A 25,825-nucleotide genomic window follows, 5' to 3' on the forward strand; every position below is an offset into this window, starting at 1 on the left:
TATATGAGCACACTGTCACTATCTTCAGACACACCAGAAGAGGGCATTGGATCCCATTACAGATGGTTGTGAGCCACCATGTGGTTGCTGAGAATTGAACTTAGGACCTTCGGAAGAGCAGCCAGTGCTCTTAACCACTGAGCTATCTCTCCAGCCCCTTTACACTGTCTTGACAAGGTAGGCCTCCTTTCTCTGTGGACCTGTCCATAGAAAGAGAAGCTGGAGGCCAGGCTCCTGCAGAACTGCCCAGACTCCAGGTCCTACAATAAGAGCAGGAGGAAGCAACATGGGCTGCAGGACTAGTACTGACTGAAGGGTTCGTTTCCTTGGGTACCACCAAGCTCCTGCGCCTACACTCACAGGACCACGACAGTGCTCCATCAGGGTAGATACATAAGGCAGAACACCTATTCGGCCCAGCTAGACCAGGCCAAGACTTGCCAAATGTGAATAACCTGCAACAGTGCACTGCACACTTTTGTGGTTTTGTGTCTGTCTGTCTGGCCTAACTCCCAGCAGTTTTCTGCCTTGGCCTCCTGCCAATTAAGAATTACACGCATAGTGTGTGAATTTTTTTTAAAAAAGAAAGAAAATCAATACACCAAGAGTCTGGGCATGGTGGCATACCCCTTTAATCCTAGCACTTGGGAGGCAGGGGCAGGTAGATCTCTTTGCGATCAAGGCCAGGCTGGTCTTCATAAGTTCTAAGCCAGCCAAGAGCTACAGTGAGATCCTGTCTCAAATACAAAACCATCAATACACCAACTTCAGGCTGTCTCCATGGTAGTTTGCCCTCAGCATATGGAAATGCAGGCTTCAATGCCCAGTACCACAAACCACCACCAAGTCAGTATTCAAGGTCTTTATTTAACTGTAACAGCAACCGTTGGTGAGGATTTATTTCCCTAGTTCCAAACACCTGCTTGTTTGGCAGGACAGTGAAAACAAACTGATCATGGGATCACACACGGTCTTAGGATGGCATTGCTGACAGTGACTGAGAGGAGGTTGGGGGGTGGGGGTGGGGGTAACAGCACACCAGAGAAACAAAGGGGAAGCCAAGGGAAGCGCTGGCAGCCTCTGAAACCCCATCCCACAGGGCTGGGAGGGCAGCAGTGAGCAGGGAAGGGTAATCAGAAAACACGAAGATGCTTACAATGGACTGGGGATTGGAGTCCTTGGAGGCTCTTTAAGTCATTTTAAGTATTACTGGAGCTAACCTGCGGCCATTAATTGGGGTAAAGGCATTGGCTTGTGCCTGTGTGGTCCCCATGGGCCCTGCCTCCTGCTGGTGTCCCCACTGTCCCGTTCCCCAGCCATAATCCCAAGGTCAGTGCTGGGCAGTTTTCAAGAGTGAAATGGAGAGGAAGGGGGTATAGAGGCAAGAACGGGCGTTCTGTGCTGGATTCATGGGAGTCTGGGTCTGAAGCCCTGGCAGGGGCACAGCCATGTATATACCAGTACATCCAGCCTCTTGCTGTCACCCTTATACCTCACAAATGTCAACCAGAATCTGCATCTGCTGGGAAGTATCTCAGCGCAGTAGGTCTTTTTCTACTGGGCACGCAGTATGGCCAGCAGGGCTATAAAGAGCTGAGCAGGCGGGAGAGACCATGGATCACCTGACGTTAAGTTCTGCCAACAGGCACCATGTTCCAAGACCTGCCTAAAGGAAAGCTATAATTTCACACGGTGGGGAAGGTATTTTGATTGGTTAACTGGAAAACTGAGGACCTGTCACTCATCCTTAGTCTTCAGTCAAGTTTTTATGAGCTAGCCTCAAAAAGCCACCATGCAGAAACCCGTTACCAGAGCAGGAAACACTGCTAAGCACTGCAGGACCGAGTCAACAGCAGAAACCCAATTCCCGACAGTAAAAGATGAGAGGCTAGGGGTTGGAGGAACCATGCCCCACTCCAAGTTCAGACAGAACCTTCTGCCCTAAGAAATGGTCTTCCCCCACTACATGGGAAGGCCCCACCTTCCTGTGGTAAGGATGGGTCAGTGATTGAGTTTCGCACATTAATAAATAGCTGCCGTGGGCATGGAGTCCAGAAAACACATCAAAGAACTTGAACTACATACATGAAGACAGTGGTGCCTTCCTTCTCGAGGGAGTGAAAGGGCTATGGCACAACCCCCTCAAGCCGCCAACACTCAAGATAGAGATGGGAAGAAGGTTCCATCCCCGATACATGGCTGCCAACACCGGAGCCGTGTGCATGAGCTGGGTGTCTGGACACTCAGTGGAACCCAACTCAACTGGGAAGGTCCGAGAAGCCCAAGGAGACAGTACCCAGGCCAGCCCCCGGCCCAAACCCACAGTCCACTAGGACCTCCAGCACACGCTAAAGCAAGTATGGCTACAAGAAAGAAACTGCTAGTGAAGGACAGCACACCAATCCCAACAAGAGCTTCCACCGAAGGATGGCGAGACCAGCTAGCAGGAAGCAGCAGACATCCCGTGAGATCCGAGGCACTGGTGAGCTACCGCTCAAGCTTCTCTTACAGGTTTCTTTAAGAGCACACTTCCAACAAGGCACCCAGGAGGTGATTTGTTCGTTTGCTCCTCTGCATGCTGAGCTGGCCTGGCTCACAGAGACGCTGCTTCTGGGTGGGAGACCTTGACCAATGCACTGACTCACCTGGCACCTGGCTTCCACACCATCACCAGAAGGGAAAGGGAACTGCTGTTTGTTCTGCAGCTCAGGAACCTAACATCTAACATCCTTTGTTACCTGCCTGACAAGCAGCTCCCCAGAATGCCCCCAGTTCCTTTAGTCAATTCGTGGCTAAAGGCAAACAGAAGTGGTAAGCAATGCTTAAAGCGGCCGCCTCAGAGACCTGCAAAGCAAGCATTCTTGAGAAGATGGCAGTTGAGGGTGTAGATCTGGGAATCTTCACTTCCTGCCGCCTCTCCCTAGGACAAGCAGATAGAAGTCTGTCCTAATAGCTTATGGCTGTGACTGCCTCCACCTCCCTCATCTCCTCTTTTCCTCCTTTTAGGGCATGGCGAATTAAAGGCACTGTAACTTTCTTCTACCTCCTCTGGGGTCAACCATTCAGGAGGAAGCAGGGTGCTCTGGCACAGACTTTACCCCGAGACCCATGGGGATATGATCAAGGAAGGAATCCTGCTGATGGCCACAAAAAAAAGTGGAATTCTCCAGCTGCAGATGAGAGCGGCCCACACCCAGACTACCTGTATCTTCTGAGAGCCTATGCTAAAGTCTCCATGCTCAGCAGCTCCTGAATCCCCACCGAGAGAAGCCCTCGCCATTGCAGGTGGTTTCTTACACAGCAACAGATAACCTATACAAGCCAAAGGACAGAACTCTTGCTAGCTTCTCTACTCCTTTGCCCAGAGAAGGCAGTACCTATTTCAGCAGAACAGGAGGGCTGAGAGCTCAGAAGGGAAGTCACTGAAGGGGGTTCTTCCTCATGAAGGCTGTTGTCCCCACAACCGAGAACAGATGGTCACTGAGATGTTAACACCTGTCTTGCTTGGAGGGGGGTGGGACTGGGGGAACTGGCAGATTAGGGCATCGTACATAAGGCTCCAGCTGTGAGGCTCTCTACACACCCAGAGGTGAACCCCGAAATGGACTCTGCCTACTAGAAAATGGCTCATGTACAAAGATGCTGTCATTGGAAGCTGATTTCTTGTCTTGTGCAATTATCTCACACTGCTGATTTACGGAGGTCAAAGACCAGGTAGTGGCGGCCTTCAGAATAGGCTCGTCCCTGGAAGTGAGGGATCCTGGCAGAGGACCCAAGGCTGGAAGGCTCCTGCCCCACACAGGTAACACTCCAAAGAATACTAGCACATGTCCACTGACTGAGGGAAGAGGAGGTGCACAAGCAGACTCCCCAAGATGGCAAGAAAAGGGAAACAGTTCCCTGCTCAGTGCCCACGTCTCAGATCCATTCCGGGCTGTGGTCCAGGAGGAAGCCGCTCTGTGCAGACCGCTGTTCAGTGAGGAAGCAGATGCTCTTCTCACAACCTCCTCACTTCAGCAGGATTCAGAGTCCATAGGAGGCTCCGCCAGCTTGAAGAACTATGAGCCTTGCTCCCAGGTACGAACAAGGTCCCGAACAAGCTTCTTAGCCCAATGACAGCACAGCTTACGTTTTCCCAAGACTCCATAGGAAATGAAATTTGGAGTTTAATTAAAAACAGTACAGATACATTTAACAGAGAAATAAAACTCTTGTGATTATCACCTTGGAAACTCCAAGAATCCCCAAGCATTGGAGACCCCCAAGCTTATTCCTGAGACAGCGACCGTCACAGAGGGTTACACTCCGAGCTATTTCACATTGTGTAGCAGAAACCAGAACCGAGGTCTGAAGATGTCCCTTCTTTGTTTTTCCTAAAGTCTTCACAAAAGAGGGTCTTTCCATGGTTCAAAAGAAAAACAAACAGCTTTCTTTCCCAGCCAATGGGGACCTGAAATCTTACTAAGGGGGCTTAGTATAGGCATCCAATACAACCAGAAACTCCCAGGGCACCCCTGATTGCTTTACTGTCTCCCCTCAGGAGGATGGATGGATGAGCCTGTGTGTCGGAAGCCTCTCTCCTGGGATCTCCATGTGGACCACGGTACAGGAGAGTGGGATATGGGGGAGTGGCGGGGGGGGGGGGGTTGGGGGGGTAGGGGGGAGAGAGGGACAGGAGTTTTCTTCAACAGCTCATGGCAAGGCAGACTGGTCCAGTTTCACAAAACACCCATTCTACACTCCAAATAGCCCCAAAGCTCAAGGGCACAGGAGAGCTCAGAAGGGGCTATGGGAGACAAAGGACAGTGACAGCAGTGGACTTGCCTACAAACATTGTTTTTTTTTCTTTTTAAAATAACCTTCCCAATACTGGAAGATGTTTTGTTAAAAAAGTTGTAGTTCAAAATTGTACTGAAAACTTATCTAAAAATAGGTCTGTAGTCATCTTAAAAATAAAAGGTCTCTCCTCTGATAAGGAGAGACTGATATTATCAGATACTAACATGGGAGGCATCTCTTCTGATGCAGATGTGGAAAATGGCCCGGTGGAAGAACCAGAAGGAAAGAATTTAAGGGGAGAGGGAGGGAAGGACGGACGGACTGACGGACAGACGGACGATGAGAAGGGCGAGAGACCTGGGAGGAATACACTGTCTTAGCCTGTGCTGCTCTCTCAGCAGCCAAGCACAAAGCAGATCCAAAGCAGGGGAGAAATGTAAGAGGAAGTCGACTTTAAACTCAAGGTATAGTAACCTGCAGGACACCCAACGTAAGGTACACCTGGTTTTAAAACCATGACCCCCGAGGCTGGCTGCACGGCGGCTCAGTCCTCTTCAGAGGCCCCTGATGTATTCTCAGGCAGACCGCTGAGAGCAGGCTGGACTCACCAGGTGCAGGCCAAGGTGTTGGCACTTCTGCTCTAAAAGCAGACAGAGCCACGGGTGTGCCAGGGCAGACTCTGCCTACGGGATGCAGGTAGAAAGAATGTCAGACAGGCAAAGACCAGCTGGTCACCAAGGGGTCCCTTCAGGAGGGCTTAAAAAATACCCGTGCCAATGAAATGGGTAAAGGAATGGGGGGGGGGGGGATGATGAGCTATCACACCCAAGACAAGACAGAAGCCTTCCTCCCAGAGAAAGGGGAGGCTGCTGTCACATGTCCCAGGAATGCAGCAGAGGTGCAGGAGGTACAGGACTGTGCTCCAGAGCTGAGGACAAATGTCCCCCACATCCAGCGCTCCACCAGTAGTGGGCTGTAGGGAAGGACAGGGAGAGCCCAGGAACACAATGGGCACTAAACCTCCTTCACCCCCAACCCCTACAAGCAGAGGTGCTGCTTGGAGACTGCCCTAGACTTGGGGCAAGTCTCAACAGGGCAGGAAGATTCTTGGGAAATGACCAGGGAAGCTACAGGGACTGCTTTCTTCTGTGGACTGGTCAGCTCCACAGAATAATCCAAGGGCTTATTCATCAACCTAACCTTAACTGGGCAGAGGGCAGGAGACGGGAAGATGTGATCAGACAGTGCACATCTCCCATTATTTGGCACCCAGAGGGGACAGGGGGACAGGAGCTTCTCTGTACACTGTGTTCCTACTGGGCCAGTCAGGTGCACACAGGCTGCTCCACGAGGCCTCCTTCCACATGGCAGTAGTCAGATGTCCATCTCAAACTGAGCCTCATCCCCTGGTTAGAAGGAAAGAAATGCAAGTTTAGTACAAAAAGAAACAGCAAAGCAAACCATGTCTTTCTCAACCTGCAAAGGGCAAAACTAACACAATCTGTCCTATGCTCTGTGACCTCAGACACCTATTCCTGAGTGCAATACTTAATTCACAATACTCACATTCAGTATTTAAACAGCTCACTTACTTTGTTTCAGGTGGTCTATCTCATCTGGGGTGGGTGTGGAAAGGCTGTGAACTCACACTTGCAGCAGGTGATGGCGGCTTACACCCTAACTCAGGCAGAGAGGAAGCTGAGGCAGGAAGACTGCTGCAAGGCAGAGGCCAATCTGTCAGCTTGGCCAAGAGTAAGACCTCAGCTCAGAAAAGCCAACCGGACAAAACCAAACAAAAACCTCAATTGGAGTTGCAGTGAGCGCGAAGCACAGAGACCAAGGTGTGAGTGAGATGTGAGCTGACCTAACCCACCAGGAACAGCTCCCTAATAAAGTCGCTCTGGGAAGAAATCAAGTATGTCTCTGGCTCGCTCTCTCACACAGGGTTTTTCTGGGTTGCCCTGGCTGCCCTGGAATTTGAACTGGGCTGGCCTCAAATTCAGAGGTCCACCTGGGATTAAAGGTGTGAGCCCCCAGCACCTGGTCATAGCCGTGTTTATTTTCTAAGGCTGGTGGAAACAGAGGGCCTAGGATTCTGCTTTGGGGTGTATATGTGCGTGTGCACACTGGTTCATTGGAGAAGGTTGGAGGGGCGGCATGTGCACAGTCATGTCTATGCAAGGCGATCCCTAGAAAATAAAGCCTCCTGCAGGCCCGGTTCTAATCCACCTCTGGGTTACCACCCTGATTTGCTTTTAAAAAGACAGTGTCCACCTATGTAGCCCTGGCTGCCTCACAAAGATCTGCCTGTCTCTGCTTCCTGCAAGCTTGAACGGAAGGCATAAATCCTGCTTCCATCCCTGATTTGATTTTTTTTTCCCCAAGCAACGAGGTAGACACTGGAGGCATTTTAGCACATGTCTAGGGGGAAACACTCACAATCTACAGAAGACCGACAGTCCACCCCAGAGCCCTCCTCCCAGCCCGGCACTCACCAACTGCATGCTTCCTGTCATGATTGTTCAGGTTGTTTAAGTTGTTCACTTCTACTTTGGAGTCTTCAATTAAGGCGCCAGGACTGGTGACTCCAGGGATATTGGGCAGATGGCAAGGTGGGGTCTGCGCCATGGGAGAATTGCGACGGTCCAACAGAAACTTTCGGTCATAAATGATTCGTGTTCCTGAAAAACAGAGAATTTTAAATAAATGAAGGTACCAACACAATGACCACCGAGGCTGGTTACATGGCTCACTTCTCTTCAGAGGCCCCTAATATATTCTGAGGCGGACTGCTGCAAGCAGGCTGTACCCACCAGGTGCAGGTCAGTATTGGCACTTCTGCTCTGGAAGCAGAGTCATGGGGTGTCTCTGAGTGAAGAGGACTCTGCCAGCAGGATGTAGGTAAGAGAAATGGCAGACAAGCAAAGACCAGCTGGCCACCAAGGAATTCCTTTAAATGCCACTTAATTCTTAATTCAATTCTGCCAAGAGGAGAGTCTACCCTCTGCCCCATGAATAGGACCGGTGCTCTGCCTACTGGTTCTCCAGCATCACTTCCTGTAGGAAGATACCCCCTCCCTCCTTCTTTCCATTCAACACATTCCCTCCCCTACCCCAGGACTCCTGCTGTGTACCAGCCTATCTCCAGACTTCAAGCTCCACAAGCCAGCTCAATCTTCAAAACAAAGTTTGCTCTTTCTTTTTCTCCTCCTCCTTTTAAAGACATTTAACCTGGGTTGGGGTTTTGGATCTAAATCTTGTTTTTGCTACTGACTAATAACTCTCAAGAGTTTTTTTTTTTTAAATAATTTATTTATTTTTATTTTATGTACATTAGTGTTTTGCCTAAATGTATGTCTGTATGAGGGTGTTGATGGAGCCTCTGGAACTGGAGTTACAGACAGTTGTGATATGCCATGTTAGTGCTGGGAATTGAACCCGGGTCCTTTGGAATAGCAGACTCTGAACTGCTGAGCCATTTCTCCAGCCCCCATCAAGGCAAATTTCCTAATGAAAGAATAAGCAAGAATAAACAAGTATGTGGAAAAGTAGACAATTATCTCCTGTTAAAGGCTACTCAAAAAGCTCTGAGGCTGACCTTCTCTTTAGAGAGACAGAACACCATATTCCTTCAAATATGGACCTGAAGTCTGGCTTAGCAGGTGGAGGCACTTGCTGCCAAGTCTGGCCACCTGAGTTCCATAGCAGGGTCTCATATGTTGGAAGGAGCTGGTGAGTCTAAAAACCTGTCTTTTTAAAAAATGAGACTTATTGTTAATTTACATATGCGTGTTTTACCTGCATGCATGTATGTGCTGAGTGAACTGAGAGGTCAAGAAGCACTGGATGGCCTGGCCTGTAGTTACTGATCTTATGACCACCTGGAGACAGAACCCAGGTCCTCTGGAAGAGCTTCTAGTACTCTCAAAGCACTGAGCCATCCCTCCAGCCCCAAAAGTTGTCCTTTGACCTCTGCACACACAATGGCAAATATGAGACACACATAAAATAACATTTGGAAACCAAACACCCCACTTCCAGTCGGTCACCTGAGGCTGCTCTTACAAGTTGTCTTGTCAATTAGCAATCCTGATTGATAATCTCTCAATTTGAGACTGAGGCAGGAACTGCCAAGAGTTCCAGGACAGCCTGGATACAGCATGAAACCTATCTCAATGTCTCCTGCTAAAAACAAAAAAATACACACCACACCCGAAGTTCCCAACTCAAGTTGCAATAGGCACATTAAGAGGGGCATAGCTACCCAAGATATAAGATACAATTTCCTAAACACATGAAACTCAAGAAAAATGAAGACTGAAGTGTGAACACTATGCCCCTCCTTAGAAGTGGGAACAAAACACCCTTGGAAGGAGTTACAGAGACAAAGTTTGGAGCTGAGATAAAAGGATGGACCATGTAGACACTAGCATATCCGGGGATCCATCCCATAATCAGCTTCCAAATGCTGACACCATTGCATACACTAGCAAGATTATGCTGAAAGGACCCTGATATAGCTGTCTCTTGTCAGAGTATGCCTGGGCCTAGCAAACATAGAAGTGGATGCTCACAGTCGGCTATTGGATGGATCACATGGCCCCCAATGAAGGAGCTAGAGAAAGTACCAAAGAAGCTAAAGGGATCTGCAACCCTATAGGTGGAACAACATTATGAACTAACCAGTACCCCGGAGCTCTTGACTCTAGCTGCATATGCATCAAAAGATGGCCTAGTCGGCCATCACTGGAAAGAGAGGCCCATTGGACACGCAAACTTTATATGCCCCAGTACAGGGGAACGCCAGGGCCATAAAAGGGGAGTGGGTGGGTAGGGGAGAGGGGGTGGGTGGCTATGGGGGACTTTTGGTATAGCATTGCAAATGTAAATGAGCGAAATACCTAATAAAAAATGGAAAAAAAAAAAAAAAAAAAGAGGAGCATAGCATCACCAAATCTTTAGAGAAACACAAATCAATACCACAGAGATCAGTGCTGGCCAGGGTAGGAAGAGTGATGTATTGCTGATGCAGCTCACAGGGTAGAAGCATTATGGAAAATGGGATGGATGCATGAATGGTCCTCAAAAAAATTTTAAAAAGGGGCTAGAGAGATGGCTCAGTGGTTAAGAGCATTGACTGCTCTTCCAGAGGTCCTGAGTTCAATTCCCAGCAAGCAGATGGTGGCTCACAACCATCTGTAATGGAATCTGTTGCCCTCTTCTGGCGTGCCTGAAGACAGCTACAGTGTATTTAAATAAAATAAATAAATCTATTTATTTGTTTGTTTGTTTATTAATTTTATGTAAGTACACTGTAGCTGTCCTCAGATACTCCAGAAGAGGGCATCAGATTTCGTTACAGATGTTTGTGAGCCACCATGTGGTTGCTGGGATTTGAACTCGGGACCTTTGGAAGAGCAGTCGGCACTCTTAACCACTGAGCCATCTTGCCAGCCCCATAAATCTTTTTTAAAAAAAGTTAAAAATAGCATTTCTATAGAGTCTACCCATCCCCCCCTAGGGCATAGCTCCAAGGAAATGAAATTAGTAGCTCAGAGACAGAGTTACAAAGTCATTCATAATGGCAAATTCACAGTCTGTCAGAATTGCTGGGGGTTGGGATGAGGCGCAGGAGAACTGCTACCAGTATGGGGTCAACCATGGGCTACACATACGTTTCAGATCAACCTTCTGTAGGAAAATATAAGAATGAGACCTTGTCTCAAAAAGCCAATAAACCAAGCCGAGTGTGGCAGCACATTCCTTTAATTCCCTGGGAGGAACTTGGGAGGCAGGTGCATCTCTGAGTTCAAGGCCAGTTTGTTCTACAGAGTGAGTTCTAGGACAGCCAAAGCTATACAGAGAAACCCTGTCTTAAAAAAACAAAACAAAACAAAACAAAACAAAGCCACAGGCTAGAGAGATGGCTCAGTGGTTAAGAGTACTGCTCTTCCAGAGGTCCTGAGTTCAGTTCCCAGCAACCACATGGTGGCTCACAACCATCTGTAATGGGATCTGATGCCCTCTTCTAGTGTGTCTGAGGACAGCTATAGTGTACTCATATACATTAACTCAGACAGGCATCTGAATTATGAGCAATGAGCCCATTCTATGCCTCTAGATTGCAGAAAACTCAGTATGAATGACTAAGTGTTTGAGAGTAGCTGATATATTTGTTGTCCCTGAATCCAGCACTTTAAGTCTGATGCCAGCTAGAAACCCTCTGGCTCTATACTCAAGCCACACTCTGTGCAGCTGAAGCTGCTATACCCAACTGGCAGTGCCAAGGTTGGTTCTGTGCTCCTCCAGGTCCTCTCAGGTGTTCCCATGGCACAATACCACGGATTGCCCGGTGGTTTCTAGTGATGGACTGGTGGGTGAGAGAGAAGCAAGCTTCCAGCCATTCCTTCTTATGGAGACAGGGACCTCATCACTGGAGCCCCACTCTCATGGTCTCATCTATAGGCAACCTCCCCAGCACTCTGTCCACCATACTGCACCGCACAGCTTCTCTGGGACTGTGCTCACAGATTCCTAGCCACCCGAGTCTGATGCTTCTTCCTAACATGTGGGGAACCCATGATCGGAACGTGGCTATAGGGCAGAAGGCTGTAACAAAGAAGGGGGAGAGCTTTAGCTGATTTGACTTGCCTGACACCCCCACTTTTGACTAACATTTTTGGGGGTATAGTTAAATGTTCATATTCATGTATATATTAGGTAGTTATCAACTTGGGGGTATTTAGCACATTTACTACCATAAATTTTTGTCGTATTTTCTGTTTTTTACAAAAATCATTTGTTTTATGTGTATGAATGTTTTGCCTACATGTATGTGTGCATATGTCTGTGTGCCTATGGATGGTTGTGAGCTGCCACGTGGGTGATGAACACTGAACCTGGGTCCTCTCCAAGAACATCGAGTACTCTTAACTGCTAAGCCATCCACCCAAGCCCCATATCATTTTATTTTGTGAGACAGAACCTCTCTATGCAGCCCTGCTGGCCACGATCTCAAGTGACCTCCTGCCTCAGCTTTGTAAATGCTGGCATTACAGGTAAGCACTTCACACCCAGCCCAAATGTCTCTTCTTTTTTTAATGACAGTATGTATGTATATACATGAAAAGGCATGTATATGTCAGGGGTCTTTTCTTTCCTTAAAAGATTTATTTATTGCCGGGCGGTGGTGGGCATGCCTTTAATCCCAGCACTTGGGAGGCAGAGGCAGGTGGATTTCTGAGTTTGAGGCCAGCCTGGTCTACAGAGTGAGTTCCAGGACAGCCAAGGCTATACAGAGAAATCCTGTCTCGAAAAACAAAAAAAAAAAAAAAACAAAAAAACAAACAAACAAAAAAAAGACTTATTTATTATGTATACAGGGGTATGTTTGCATGTATGCCTGCAGACCAGTAGAGGGCATTGATCCCATTACAGATGGTTGTGAGCCACCATGTGGGTGCTGGGAATTGAATTCAGGACCTCTGGAAGAGCAGTCAGTGCTCTTAACTGCTGAGCCACCTCTCTAGCCCCAGTAGGGGTCTTTTCTGTTCTCTTCTACCATGTGGGACCCAGGGATTGAACTCAGATCATCAGGGTTTTTTTCGGAGATCACTAAAATTTCTTGATAGTGCATTCAAATCCTGTCTTCTAACTATGGCTACACAATAATCTAATGTGCTGCTATAATTATATCTGTATAAATGGCAGGATAAATGTCCTTCCTTTTCCAAGGTTTTGCTGTGTTTTCAAAGTGCTAAGTGGACAATTTCAAAGATTTCTTAAGTTTCAAATAACTTGTGTTAGGAGAGCATGCTTTCAATTATCCTCAGTTACTGCTGAGCTCTTGCTGCTCCACCTTACAGCCGAAGGTCACCGCAGGAGGGGTGGAGGAAATCAGCAGCAGGCTCTGTCTGCTGCTCCCTGCAGTCTCCAGCACCTTCTATACAACACCTTCTATAACCCATCCCTGGGTGGGTCGGGAAGATGCTGGGAATGTGCACTACATCTGCTAATCTCAGCAGGTGCCACGCCCTAACCACTAAGGGACGACACTGATTTAAGATCTAGATATCCATGTACAGGTTATAGTGTAGACAGCCATTCTCCTGGAGCACGCCCCAATATGGACTGGCCCAGTCACATGCTACCTGGCTGCAGAACTGCTGTTTTCCAAATGACCTCAGACTTCACACTCCAGTAGGCAGTAGGAAGGCACCAATTCACACAGTGCAGTCTTTTCCTTGCTGGCCACCCTAGCTGACATGAAGCCACTCCCCTGTCCAGACTTACCTGGACCCTGGTGAGCCTTACTCCTCACGTGCTTACTAGTTTTCCAATACACAAAGCTTTGGAGAAAAGTTCCAGATATGCCAACCGCATATCTTTAAACACACAGAGCTGAGGACTGAACCCACCATCTTGCTTATGCTAGATAAGTGTTTTACCACTGACTAAATCTCCAGCTTACTCTTTATAGTCTGAATACAACAAGCACATACAGAGAATTTTTTTTTTTTTGCATATATATCTCTATCTCCATCCATATCCCCTTGATGGCTCTCTACCCTCTCCCACCCCCCACTCCACCCCCAAGTCCTGAGGATTGAACCCAGGGGCATGTGTTACATGATGGCATTCTTTGAGGCATAAAGAGAATTTTTTATTTTTATGATTTACTTTATGTATGAATACACTGTAATTTTCAGACACACAAGAGGACATCAGATCCCATTACAGATGGTTGTAAGCTACCATGTGGTTGGAGGGGATTGAACTCGGGACCTCTGGAAGAGCAGAGGTCTTAACCACTCAACCATCTCTCCAACCCCATAAAGAGAATTTTAAAAAAAGTTTCTAAATTCCTGGCTGTCCCAGAACTTATAGTAACCACCATCCGTTGCACCCCTTCCCCTCATACACACACTTGAGTCCTAAATGCTGGGCTCATATGTGCCACTACCAGGCCCTGGCATTTGTATGAGATCCAATATATATTTGTTGTTCTGCTTGTACTTTTGATATCAAGCCTAAGAAATGACTTCATCCATGGTTAGTTATGAGCGCTGTTGCCTGCTTTTCTACGAACTCTACCCGTGAACCGTGGGTCCAAACTCAGCGTCTGTGTGTGGACACACAGTTGTACTGTGGGCACCAATTGCTGAAAAGAGGTCCCATTTGAATTGCTATGGCAGCTTTACTGGGGAGGGAGAGTGAGCAGTGCGTGTGTTTGCGTCATGTGTGTGCATGTATGCTGTGTTTGTGCTTGTGTGTTGGGCGGGCACACTACTCCTGGCCTCTCAATTCCTTTCCATTGATACACATGCAAATGCAAATCACAAGTTTTGAAACCAGGAGATGAGAGTCCTCCAAGACTGTATTTTTACTTTCTACAATCATGTGGTTATTTCAGGTCCTTTAGAGCTCCATATGAAATTCAAGATTGCTCCCAAGGCAGCTTGGACTGACCCCTACTATGTGCATCATCTCCTGATCTACCTACTTGTCTATCCATTGTCTTGAATTTCCTAACATTAAATTTTAATTGCATTTTATTTATTCAGCACGTGTGCATGTACGTACACCTATGTGTGTTCGAGGGCATAAATGCTATACGGTGCACATGGATATGTGCAGAGGATAATTTGGAGGCATCCACTCTCTCTTTCTATCATGTGCATCCTGGGAATGAAGCTCAGGTCTAACAGCAAGTCCCTTCCCCGCTGTGCCACCTCATCAGCCACCCAACACCCTGTCGCACAAGTCTTGATCAATTTTATTTAGTTGTACCTGCTGAGATAATTTATTATCTTGCCAGACCAAATTACTGAATTTTAAATGAAAAAGCTTTATTTGATAGTTACCTTCCCCATGAACCACAAAAAAAAAAAAAAAAAGAAAAGAAAAAAAAGCAAGGAGCATGTTAGTGATTAACAAGTATGTGACCATTCCAAAGAACCAACTACTCTAAGAAAAATGCTCTAAGAAAAATGCTAATTACCAGGAAAAAAGTCTTTTAGTTCCTAATGGATATATCTGTATTTACTGTAAAGAATCAAAGACAATCTATTAAAAATTGAAATAGTCCATGTCCTGGACACACATCAACTTAAGACATACTTTGTGCATGTGTGGAAACCAGTCTCACCTCGTAGCTTGGGCTGGCCTTGAACTCACAGCAATCTGCCTAGCACACTTGGGAATCGTCGGAGTGCAGTGTGTGGAATGAAGACTAGCTGGGTGGATAATCTTGTCCAGATGAGCAAGGTTGACACAACAGAGAAACTGTGCTCGCTCGTGTTCCTGAAGCTACACAGAACAGAACAGGACTAACACTGCTAGGGCAGGCAGCAGAGAAGGGTCCTTCAAGCTCAGCTTAATGATGGGTAGGTTGGGCACAGTAAGCATAGCCCCTGCTGGGCATACTCTCCACCCCAAGGTAGGCAGGCAGGCAGGCAAGTAAAGGCATTTAAAAGAAACAAGAGCCATCAAGGTGGCTTAGGGGGTAAAAGCACTTGGCTCACAAACCTTAAGCCCAGAGCTCAATCCCTGACCCCCACCACTAGGACAGAATGACTTCTAAAGGTCATCCTCTGACTTCCACACAAGCACCTCAGCACACACACACACCAATAATGTGTGTGTATGAGAGAGAGAGAGAGACCAAGAGAAAGCGAGACAGAGACAGAGAGACAGCAGTTAAAGATAAAGCAACAGGCTGAGTGTGACCCCATATTCCTTTAATCCCAGCACCTGAGCTCCATAGTGACGGTCAGGCCAGCCAGGGCTACCGTCAGACTGTATGAAACAAAACAAAGTTAAACAGACTAACAACAACCCAGCACTTGGCTAGCAGCCTTGGTAGTCTAGAGGAATCCACTTTTAAGATTGATTTTTCATCTTTAATTATGCATATTTGTGTATAAAGGTACATGCACAGGAGTGCAGGTGTCTTGGAGCTGGAGTTACAGGGAGCTGATGTGGTACTGGGAACCAAACTCCAGTTCTCTGCAAGCGCAATAGTGGGCCCCACTTCTAGCCCTGACATATCTTTAGCTGTAAGGCTGAGCTCCTCACCCCTTTCTGACAGGAGGTGCAGAGCCATGTGAAGGACTACGTGGAGCCTGAGAAGCTTCGTCTGCTTCCACCAGAGAGCACGGAGGAAACAATCTTAACAAACATCTGTTGTTCATAGAGGCCCTCAATGAACAGACTGCTAAAAAGTTCTGTGGCTGACAAACCCAAGAAAACTAACAGCTGCCTAAGCCAGAAGCTCCTGGGAGACTTTGCATAGCCACCAAATCCCTGAAGTACTAATAAAACCTGTCGGTTTATATAACTGTTTTTATAACGAAAGGCACAGTGGAGCCTGAGGCCCTTTGTCATAATGTGACTAAGCGCTGTGGCAAATGGGACTTCCAAATCTGTGTGGATGGTCTACCAAATCCTTTAAGCCCATGCCCCTGTAACAGGGAGCAAGGCCTCCAAATACAAGCATGGTCCCCATCTGATCACTGCAGGGCAAGGGAGGAAGGTCCATTGTTGGGGAGACACAGGAGAGCAGCCCTTTTTACAGACAAAGAAAAGTCACAGTGACACAGGAGACACAGGACAGAATAACACACACAGGCAGACAGGCAAATCTGGTTTTCTCAAGTCTGGGTTGCAAAATGAGTTGAATCAGGTGTTTCTTAATGCTAATAGCCTGGGCCTGGAGAATGCACCTCAGTTGGTATTCACTTGCCTAGCATGCACAAAGTCTGGGTGCAATCACAGCAAAAACATAAAGAAGGCATGGTAGTACACGCCTGTAATCCCAGCACTCAGGAAGGAGAGGCAGGATCTTAAATTCAAGGTCATCAAAGGCTATGTGGTTCTGATGAGACTAGGCTACAAGAGTCCTTGTCTCAAATCAAAAAGAAAAACAAAACCCAGCTAATACTAAGTCCAAAATGGTTCATGACCTGTAAATGAACCCAGCCAAGGGGTCTCTGGAAATAAGTCAACACTCACTTCCACTGTCAAGCAGTACTACTGCTGCTAAAGCACCCCCACTACAGTTTAGATTTGAACATTCACATGGAAATAAATGTTCTCCACAAAAATACCTGGAAGAAAGTGCAAGCTGAGTCTCCCAGGCTGAAGTATTGGTAATGCTAATAATTAACTAACTACTAACTACCCATCGTTGCAAGCCATGAAGGGGAAACACAAATTCAACCCAAAATCTAAAGAGGATTGATTATCACCAGAACCCAGGGTGATTTAGCCAGAGCACCAGGCTGACTTGACACTGGCAAGTCAATTACTGGAATATACCTTAAATAAAAAACAAGCCACATAATAACCTCATAAAAGATCTGGGGCCAAGAGGGTCACCCAAATGCCAAAGTGCTTAGTATTCAAGAGGCCTTGAGCTTTGATCCTCAAAGCCACCCTCTCTCAAAGGACCCCTAACGTTCTTTTCCTGATGATTATATCCAACAAACCAGGAACAGAAGTCAATTCCCTCAACTCCTAGTAGAAAAGGCACCTATAAGAACCACAGCTAAGATACTTAGGGGACTGGGAGACTGCTTCAATGTACCACACGCCCCCACACTAAGGACCATACCCAGGAGAACTGGGCAAGAAAAGAAAACCAAATACACATCTAGACAAGGATGGATACCTTAAAGTGCAGATAACAGGAAACCACAGGACCAGAACTGTATTTCCCAGCTTATTTTTTATTGAGGTTTTTGCCTTCTTAAACTACTCACTGAAATGAACAGATTCCATCTGTCAGGACATCTGCCACAGAAACCTATAGTCAACATTAAAATGGAAACATGCAAACATGTCTGAGCTTCTAGTTTCAAGCTATGGCCTAAGAACCAGGTGAGGCGGTCTGTGAAAAACGAGGCTCTCCATCCTGCAGCCGCCACACAAACTGGGGAGGCAGGGGCAAAAGGATCTCTGTAAATCTGGGGCCAGCCTGGTCTACAGAGTTTTCTAGGACAGTCAGGGCTACACAGAGAAACCTTGCCTGAGCATTGGAGGGAGGGGTTCTTGCCCAGAGCTGGTGGCAAAGACCTGTAATCCCAGCTACTTTGGTGGCAGTCAAAGGAGAACTTTCGATGTCAGCCTGGGCTACAGAGTGCCTTTCAAGGCTGATCCAGGCAACTTAGTAAAATCCTGTCACAAAAATGTAAATCAACCAATCAGGGAGCCAATTAATCAGGGAACTCCAGGTTCAGTGAGAGACTCTGTCTTAAACACTAAGCTAAGCACAGCAAAGGGACACACTCAGTCATTCATGTCTGCATGTTCTGACACATACACCCAAACTAGGAACAGTCAGGATGGGCAGCTGTTGACTGACACCTGATAAGGAACCAACCAGGCCTTTGCTTCACTGTTTATGATCTACTGACCTCAGACCCCTAATGCTGGAATTACAAGCAAGTGCCACAGCATGCAGGTAAAGAATACACAGGGTTTTAAGGGTGCTTCAAAAACAAAGCAATGTTGGATGTGGTACCACATGCCTTTCACCCCAGCAGTCAGGAGGTAGGGGCAGGCTGATCTGACTGAGTTTGAGGCCAACCAGACACACACACACATCCTGAAATCGTCTCAAACAAGCACACAAGGGGCTGGAGAGATGGCTCAGTGGTTAAGAGCACCGACTGCTCTTCCAAAGGTCCTGAGTTCAAATCCCAGCAACCACATGGTGGCTCACAACCATCTAAAATGGAAATCTGATGCCCTCTTCTCGTGTGTCTGAAGACAGCTATAGTGTACTTACATATAACAATAAATAAATCTTTTAAAAAACCCAAACAGCCAGGCATGGTGGTGCACGCCTTTAATCCCAGCACTCGGGAGGCAGAGGCAGGCGGATTTCTGGGTTCGAGGCCAGCCTGGTCTACAAAGTGAGTTCCAGGACAGCCTGGGCTATACAGAGAAACCCTGTCTCAGAAAAACAAACAAACAAACAAAAAACCCAAACCAAACAAAAACAAAAAACAAGCACAAAGAAAAGTGGCGTTCTTACCTACAAGTCTCAACAGAGCTTAGGTCCTATAAACAGAGAGGCAAAACTCTCCACAAGCATTTGCTCACTCTAAAGACTTGTAGTTAGGAAGTTCTGCCACTCACCAGCAAACTCACCCAGGGCCCAGGCCCCTTCCCTCCTGCTCACCAGATGGGGAGCAGCTCTTTACAGTAACTTTTCTGTCTGATCTGCAAGGCTTTACACATACAAACTACTAAGCCTACAGAGCTCACAACTATACAAAATCCCTCTGTGAAGTTGCCTTTAGGACTCCAGTCCTGGAAAGGTCTCTGCTGATTGGCTGGCCATGTCAGTTTCTCTGTCCTCTTAAGGCTGGCTGGCAGGCAGAGGAGGGTCTACTTTCCCTGTCACCCCTCCCCTCTCTCCCAGGCTTGCAAGCCAGTCCCTGCACATCCAGCAGGAAAGCTGAAGGTCAGACACCCTGGCAGGTGCCAATCCATGGCAGTCTGTGTTACCGAGGCAAGCAGTTGCCACCCCCACCCCCCCATAACAAGGCAAAGCAATGTGATGTGCATCACTTATAATGATGGAGGGCTGTGGCTAAGGACCCAAATTAAAGAACTGAGCTATCTCGGGGAATAAAAGTTAAGTGTGAGGATCTGAGTTCAGATCCCCTGCACCCACGTAAAAGCTGGGCGTGACTCTGGGTGACCTGTATTTCCAGAGCTTGTTTTTTTGTTTGTTTTTCTTTTTGTTTTGTTTTGTTTCCGGGGAGGGGGGGGATGTCAGTTGCTAGAATGTGCTGCCTAGTTAGCCTAGCCAAACCCACCAAAGCTCAAGGTTCAGTGTCAGACCACATCTAATGGGGATAGATGGAGAGAAAGCAATGTTTTTCTCTGCCTTCTGCATGGGTCCACAGGGGCGCACACATGAAATAGAAGAGAACTGAAGTTAAAGACATTTTGTTAGCTTAGAATAAACAGGCCAAACTGACTGAGAAACCAGCCTTAATGAGCCCGAAGCTACAGAGCACTGCTCATCCCTCCAACAAGGATCAGCTAAAAATGCAGCCCCCTCCCCCAATATGCTTCTGATACAGCTCACTTTAGTCTAAAGGGGAATGTCTTCCTGCCTTCAGGCCTCATGTATTTCCAGATTCTTTCAATGGTCCTCAGGTAACTACCCTAGGACCCCAGCAGCAGCAGAGAGGCAGGAGCCGCAGAGTTCAGGCCAGTGACTGGTGGCTCTCTGCTCCTATGTGCAGTGTTCTTCCCCATAGCTAGAATGTTTCCAGGGAGCAGAGCAGAGAGGAAGCCTAAAATGGGTCACTATGGCTCTGCCTATTCCCCAGAGAAAGATGGCGCCGGCCAGCATTCCAGAGGTAGAAATGTCTCAAAGGCTCTGCCAGCTTCCTTTCCCAGGAAGGTAAGCATCTAAGTTGGTGGAGGAAGAAACTAGGCCATCATAAGGACCACTGAATCGGAAGCTACCCACTGACATTAACTGGCTGGCAATACTACCAAGTTCATTTTTTTGGTCTCAGGGTTGTTTAATTATAAAGTGAACTCCTTAGGGCTCTCCAGCTATCCTGACTGGTATATAGGAAAACTCAACCACTGGAACAAGCTTACCTTCTGTGAAGGCGGCGGCAGCAGCTTCTACTGGATGAATCAACCGCCACCCATTGCTCCACGGGTAGACAGGAGAAAATGAAGCAAGCTTTCCAGTCCCCAGGGACGAGCAGAGTCCCCTGACACCAGCAAAAGCAGCTTAAGATTGCCACAGCAAGTGTGCTTTTAGCTCAGCTCTCATTTTCAAACCACAGAGGGGAATTTTAAGAAGCCCTCCAGGTGGGCTTGGTTACTGTGGATCTCCACGAATAAAGGGGTCTTGCCCCCACCAAGACCAATCTTACAAGGCATTCAGCAAATCAAATGTGACCCAGGAACGGTCCCCGAGGGTGTGGTGCTTCAGATTTCAGACACTCAGGCAGGAAATGCACTCCTTTCCCGTCTCGCTAAAGAGACTCCAGATCCAAGCCCGAGCTTTTTCAGGTCTTAAATTCAAGTCAGTCACTTGGCTTCATTGTTCTAATGCCAGAACTACAGTCAAATCCTACCCGCAGCCTCCATCCCTTCCAAATGAGGATCTGGGACCACGCAGAGCAAGGACCACACTTGGTGCTTGCCGTTTTGAAGACAGGGTGTCAAGTAGTTCAGGTTGCCCCAACTATCTAGTACAAGCTGGCTTTGAATTCTTTTTGTTGTTGTTTTTCAAGACAGGGTTTTTCTGTCTAGCCCTGGCTGTCCTGGAACTCACTCTGTAGACCAGGCTGGCCTCGAACTCAGAAATCCGCCTGCCTCTGCCTCCCGAGTGCTGGGATTAAAGGCGTGCACCACCACCGCCTGGCTTGGCTTTGAATTCTTGATCCTTTCTCTTCATCTACAGGCCACCTGCCTAGGTCTGCTGTCTTGTTCCCTGTGAAGTGCTGACCGACCACAAAATTCACTGAAGGCCTTATCAACCACCAAGATATAATGACTCAGTGAAAGGAAGGGAGATAAAGCATCAGAGGGGCAGAAATGTTCCCAAGCAGGAAGTGTCAGGAAAGCTCAGAGGTAAAATGCTCACCACACAAGTCTGACGACCTGAGTTTGATCCCAGAAACCCCAGTATTAGGAAGTCAAAAGTTGCTCTCTGACCTCCACTGGCAAAACAGCACAGGAGTGCATGCGCTCACACATACATACACCTCAATACCAGTAGTTTGTTTTTTTTAAATGAGCATACATCTGTGTGCCATATGCCATGTGTGCCAAGCTGGTGAAGGAGAGATGGGAATTTCAGATCTATCTCCTGGAGCTGGAGTTACAGGCTGCCCAGTGTGGATGCTGGGAACTGAACTCAGGTCTTCCATAATACTGGCAGGCACGTTCTTAACTGCCGAGCCCTCTCTCTCTCTTTAGCCCCAGTAAAGTCCACCTTAAAATCATTCCAAAGGGGAAAAAGCCAGTAAGCACTGTACATCTCTAAACACCACCAAGCTAAATGCTATAAAAGACTGCCCAGCATGCCATGGTGGTACATATTTTTAAACCCAGCACCAGAGAGGCAGAGGCAGGTGGAACCCTGAGTTTGAGGCTGGCCAGGGCTACACAATGAGACCCTGTCTCAAAAACACAGTTCAGCTCTAAACCCTACAGTGCCATCTCCTTATAACCAGGAAGCAAGCCCTCCTCATCAAAATCCCAAAACTGCTAGGCATGGTTGCCTTTAATGCAACTGCTCAGGAGGCAGAGGCAGGGGCCTCTCAGTGAGTTCCAGGGACAGGGATACCACCGTAGAAGGGTAAATGAATGTTTCTGGTAGATCCTCCCAAGCATCTCAGAACTAGGTCAAGTTGCAAGGCAGCTTCTATCTTTAAAGCACTACAGGCCTTCCCTACTTCTGAAAGCACAGCAGCTTGCTGTCTGAAATATGTCCACAGGGTTTTTCCCTCTCTAGAGCTTCCCGCAGAAGAACAATATCAATGTACAGCTAAAAAGTTTGCTTCCGGGGCTGGTGAGATGGCTCAGTGGTTAAGAGCACCTGACTGCTCTTCCAAAGGTCCGAAGTTCAAATCCCAGCAACCACATGGTGGTCCACAACCATCCATAATGAGATATGACTCCCTCTTCTGGAGTGTCTGAAAACAGCTACAGTGTACTTACATATAATAAAAATAAAATAAATCTTAAAAAAAAAAATTGCTTCTTCCCCAAGTAGGGCAGGGCTAAATGCACCTGTTACTGTCATGTGTGCTCTGAGCTGCTAGAAGCATGGGCATTTTACTCATCAATATCACAAAGACCTCTGGAGTTAATTACAGATCACCTTAGAAATGTGTGTGTGTGTGTGTGTGTGTGTGTGTATGTATGTATATATATAGAGAGAGAGACAGACAGATGGACAGACATGCTCTTACTATGTCGCCTTGGCTGTCCTGGGCCCCTGGAGCTCACTTTGTACAATGGGCCAGCCTTCAACTCCCAGAGATCATCCTGCCTCTGCCTGACCAGTGCTGGCCACTAATCTGTTTCCTAAAAGTTATCTGTTCAAGTGGAGACAATTCCATCCAGGGCTGACTAAGAGCTTTCCCGACTTTTGTTACACCAGATAACACACACCAATAAATCCCAGCACTGGCAAGGCTAATAGTCCAAGATCATGGGTTTGGGTCCAAGGTAGTGTGGACCATATGGAGAAAAAAAAACTGTTTCAAGAAAAGCAAGAGGAAAGGAAGAGAGAAGGAAAAGACCATATAAGGAAGCTGTCTTCAGCCAGGCAGTGGTGGCTCACGCCTTTAATCCCAGCACTCGGGAGGCAGAGGCAGGCAGATTTCTGAGTTCAAGGCCAGCCTGGTCTAGAGAGTGAGTTTCAGGACAGCCAGGGATACACAGAGAAACCATCTTGAAAAACAAAAATAAACAAAGCTGTCTTCAGCAACTTAAACCACTACCCTCTCACCAGATCTCCACTGTCTTTCCTTAAACCTGGCTCTCTCTAAGGAGTGCAGCTTCCCTCCTGCCTGGGTCATTTGGAAGGTCTTTCCGGACATTTATGCCTTTCTGCCATCCCTTTTCTGGACCGGCCTGGCTGGATCCTCTGCCAACTTTTCTCCTAGATGTTTGCTTTGATTTTTTTTTTTTTTTTTTTTTTTTGCCCCCTTCCTTGTTTGGTTGGTTTTTTTGTTTGTTTTTTTGAGACAGGGTGTGACACTGTAGCACAGGCTGTCTTGGAACTCTTTTTTTTTTTTTTTTTTTTTTTTTGAGACAGGGTTTCTCAGTATAGCCCTGGCTGTCCTGAAACTCCTCTGTAGACCAGGCTGAACTCCAAATCCGCCTGCCTCTGCCTCCCAAGTGCTGGGATTAAAGGTGTGTGCCACCACTGCCTGGCCTTGGAACTCATTATATTGCCAGGGCTAGCCTTAAACTGCCATTCTCCTACCCCGTCTTTCTGGAGTAGTAGGGTCACAGCCCTAACTACCACACACAGCCTTCTGGACTGCTGTCTCTTGGTGTTGGCAAGGTCCCCTTACTCTGTGCCTTCCAATTGCACAAGATTCCAGGATGGCCAGGCCCACTTTTAAGTGATTGGTTAGGAGTCCTGTCTCATGATCAGCGATCTATAGACTGTAAGGGCTGCTAACCAAATCTTCACCCTCTAGCTGAAGCCCAGCCCCCGGGGTCACCAAAAGAAGGCAAAGTTCTGAGATTAGGGACAGAAAGCCAGTTCCCTTCATGAAGGCACCGGAAGAACCCCTTCCAGGCTCCTCCCTCTTAGAGAACAGCCCAGAAAAGAGACAAACAACCTTTGCGCTTCCTCCTCTCGTGACCAATTCAACATACTTTATTTACCTCTTCTCCAGTGATAGTAAACGGATCCCGGCCATCTTTTGAAAAGCAACTTCAGGAACCTCCCTTTGCATCGCTTTTTTCTACAAGCCCTTTCCCTAGGATCAAGCAACCTAACCCGACTAGTGTGTGCTGTTTGACAAAGCACCTTTAAAACCGCTCTTCGAAAGCCCTGATCTGAAACCTGACAGCGCCTCTACCAAAGCCAACAACTTCTTGGATACCAAAGGAGCTATTTTACACGTCCCACTTGTGGGAGCTGGGGCTCCCCCAACCTTTGATGACTCCTCTAACAAAGTAAACAATGCTGTCAAAGGAGGCTAACACTGGGCGAGGCATGCAGAGTGCATGCCAGCCTCGTCTCGGAACTCTCGGCGCAGCCAGACCAGTCATCTTAGGCTTCCGCGCCAGGTCCGTCTCCCCGACTTCCCTCTCCCCAAAGCCCGTAGGACAGCTCCAGAGGCAAGCCCCGCTGCGCAGAATGCACGGTCTGCAGCACACCGTACGGGCAGCGGGGAGGAAGCTGTTGGTCGAGCATGCAGTGCCACGCGCCAGCCGTGATGGCGGGCAGGCCGGGCGCGGCTCACCTCCCGGCGTTGTGGAGAACAGCGTCCCCCCGGGCGTGGTGCAGTAGTCCTGAGGTAGCTGCGCGGCGTCGCTGATAGCCACGGTGCGCGTGGGGATGGCGCGGCTCTGGCTGGGCTGGTGGCTACCACCGGCCGACGCGGACATGGCTCCGACGCGGGCTCGAGGCTTTGTGCAGCAGCGGCGGCGGCGGCGGCGGCGGCGGCGGCGGGGCCGGGCGGCTCTGGCTCCTCACGCTCGGCTCTCAACTCGCCTGCTCTCGCCCGGTCGTCCCGCTGCGATACCGCTCCCGCTGCCGCCGCCGCCGCCGCCGCCCGGTCCTCCGGCCTCCGCCTGCAGCCTCAGCAGCAGCAGGAGCAGCAGCGGCAGCAGCGGCAACGATGACTACCGGAAGCGGTCGAAGGCGGGAGCAAGGGGTAGTAGAGGGAGGGACAATATGGAAGCCGGACGTGACGTTGGAGGGCGTGTCTGAGGCGAGTGGGCGGGTAGCTGGGGGCGTGACTGAGGCAGCCGAAGGCTAGAGGCAGAGGGTGAACCCGGAAATCCGGGAAAAAGGAAGTGTTGAAGGGTGGAGCCTTAGGGTGGGCGGGACTTTGAGGGGCGGGGCTGAGTTCAGAGGAACATAATAGACTCCCAGTGAAGCTGAGTGTAGGTGATTAAGGCACGCGGGAGGGGGGGGAAGCGGGGTGTGTGTGTGTGTGTGTGTGTGTGTGTGTGTGTGTGTGTGTGTGTGTGTGTGTGTGTGTGTGTGTGTGTGTGTGTGTGTGTGTGTGTGTGTGTGTGTGTGTGTGTGTGTGTGTGTGTGTGTGTGTGTGTGTGTGTGTGTGTGTAATTGTTTGTGGTGTGTAAGTGTGGACTAACAGTACTTTCTTAGGGCTTACTTCATATTCCCATCTATATCTAACCATTAAAAGTATAACTCGGGCTGGAGGGATGGCTCAGTGGTTAAGAGCACTGTCTTCTAGAGATCCTGAGTTCAAATCAGCAACCACATGGTGGCTCACAACTATCTGTAATGGGATCCGATGCCCTCTTCTGATGTGTCTGAAGACAGCTACAGCGTACTCAT

The 25,825-nt window shown here is 48.1% G+C and overlaps 1 protein-coding gene across 3 annotated transcripts; it reads right to left on the reverse strand.

Moving 5' to 3' along the window:
• Nucleotides 1–847: 847 nt before the first annotated feature.
• Nucleotides 848–25,147, reverse strand: Eif4ebp2 (eukaryotic translation initiation factor 4E binding protein 2). 3 transcript variants are annotated; one of them, XM_017313793.1, is made up of 4 exons: nt 25,133–25,147; nt 24,759–24,950; nt 7,275–7,460; nt 848–6,185 (listed from the first exon to the last, which is right to left on the reverse strand). In XM_017313793.1, exons 2-4 carry the CDS (start codon nt 24,901–24,903, stop codon nt 6,154–6,156), a joined length of 363 nt encoding a protein of 120 aa, XP_017169282.1. In that variant the 5' UTR covers nt 24,904–24,950; nt 25,133–25,147; the 3' UTR covers nt 848–6,153. The 3 variants fall into 3 exon arrangements, with proteins under 3 accessions (XP_017169282.1, XP_017169281.1, NP_034254.1); XM_017313792.1 differs by lacking the exon at nt 25,133–25,147 and adding an exon at nt 25,084–25,098; NM_010124.2 differs by lacking the exon at nt 25,133–25,147 and having other exon boundaries at nt 4,854–6,185; nt 24,759–25,026.
• Between the last annotated feature and the right edge of the window lie 678 nt (nt 25,148–25,825).

This window comes from Mus musculus, chromosome 10 (assembly GCF_000001635.26).
Source record: "Mus musculus strain C57BL/6J chromosome 10, GRCm38.p6 C57BL/6J".
In the NCBI taxonomy this organism is placed as follows: Eukaryota; Metazoa; Chordata; class Mammalia; order Rodentia; family Muridae; genus Mus; species Mus musculus.

Coding starts and splice junctions, on each gene's coding strand:
- Eif4ebp2 (XM_017313793.1), bottom strand. CDS start 24,903: ATGTCCGCGTCGGCCGGTGGTAGCCACCAGCCCAGCCAGAGCCGCGCC. Junction 7,461..24,758: donor GTTCTCCACAACGCCGGGAG/GTGAGCCGCGCC, acceptor TCTGTTTTTCAG/GAACACGAATCATTTATGAC. Junction 6,186..7,274: donor TGACAGGAAGCATGCAGTTG/GTGAGTGCCGGG, acceptor CCTTCTAACCAG/GGGATGAGGCTCAGTTTGAG.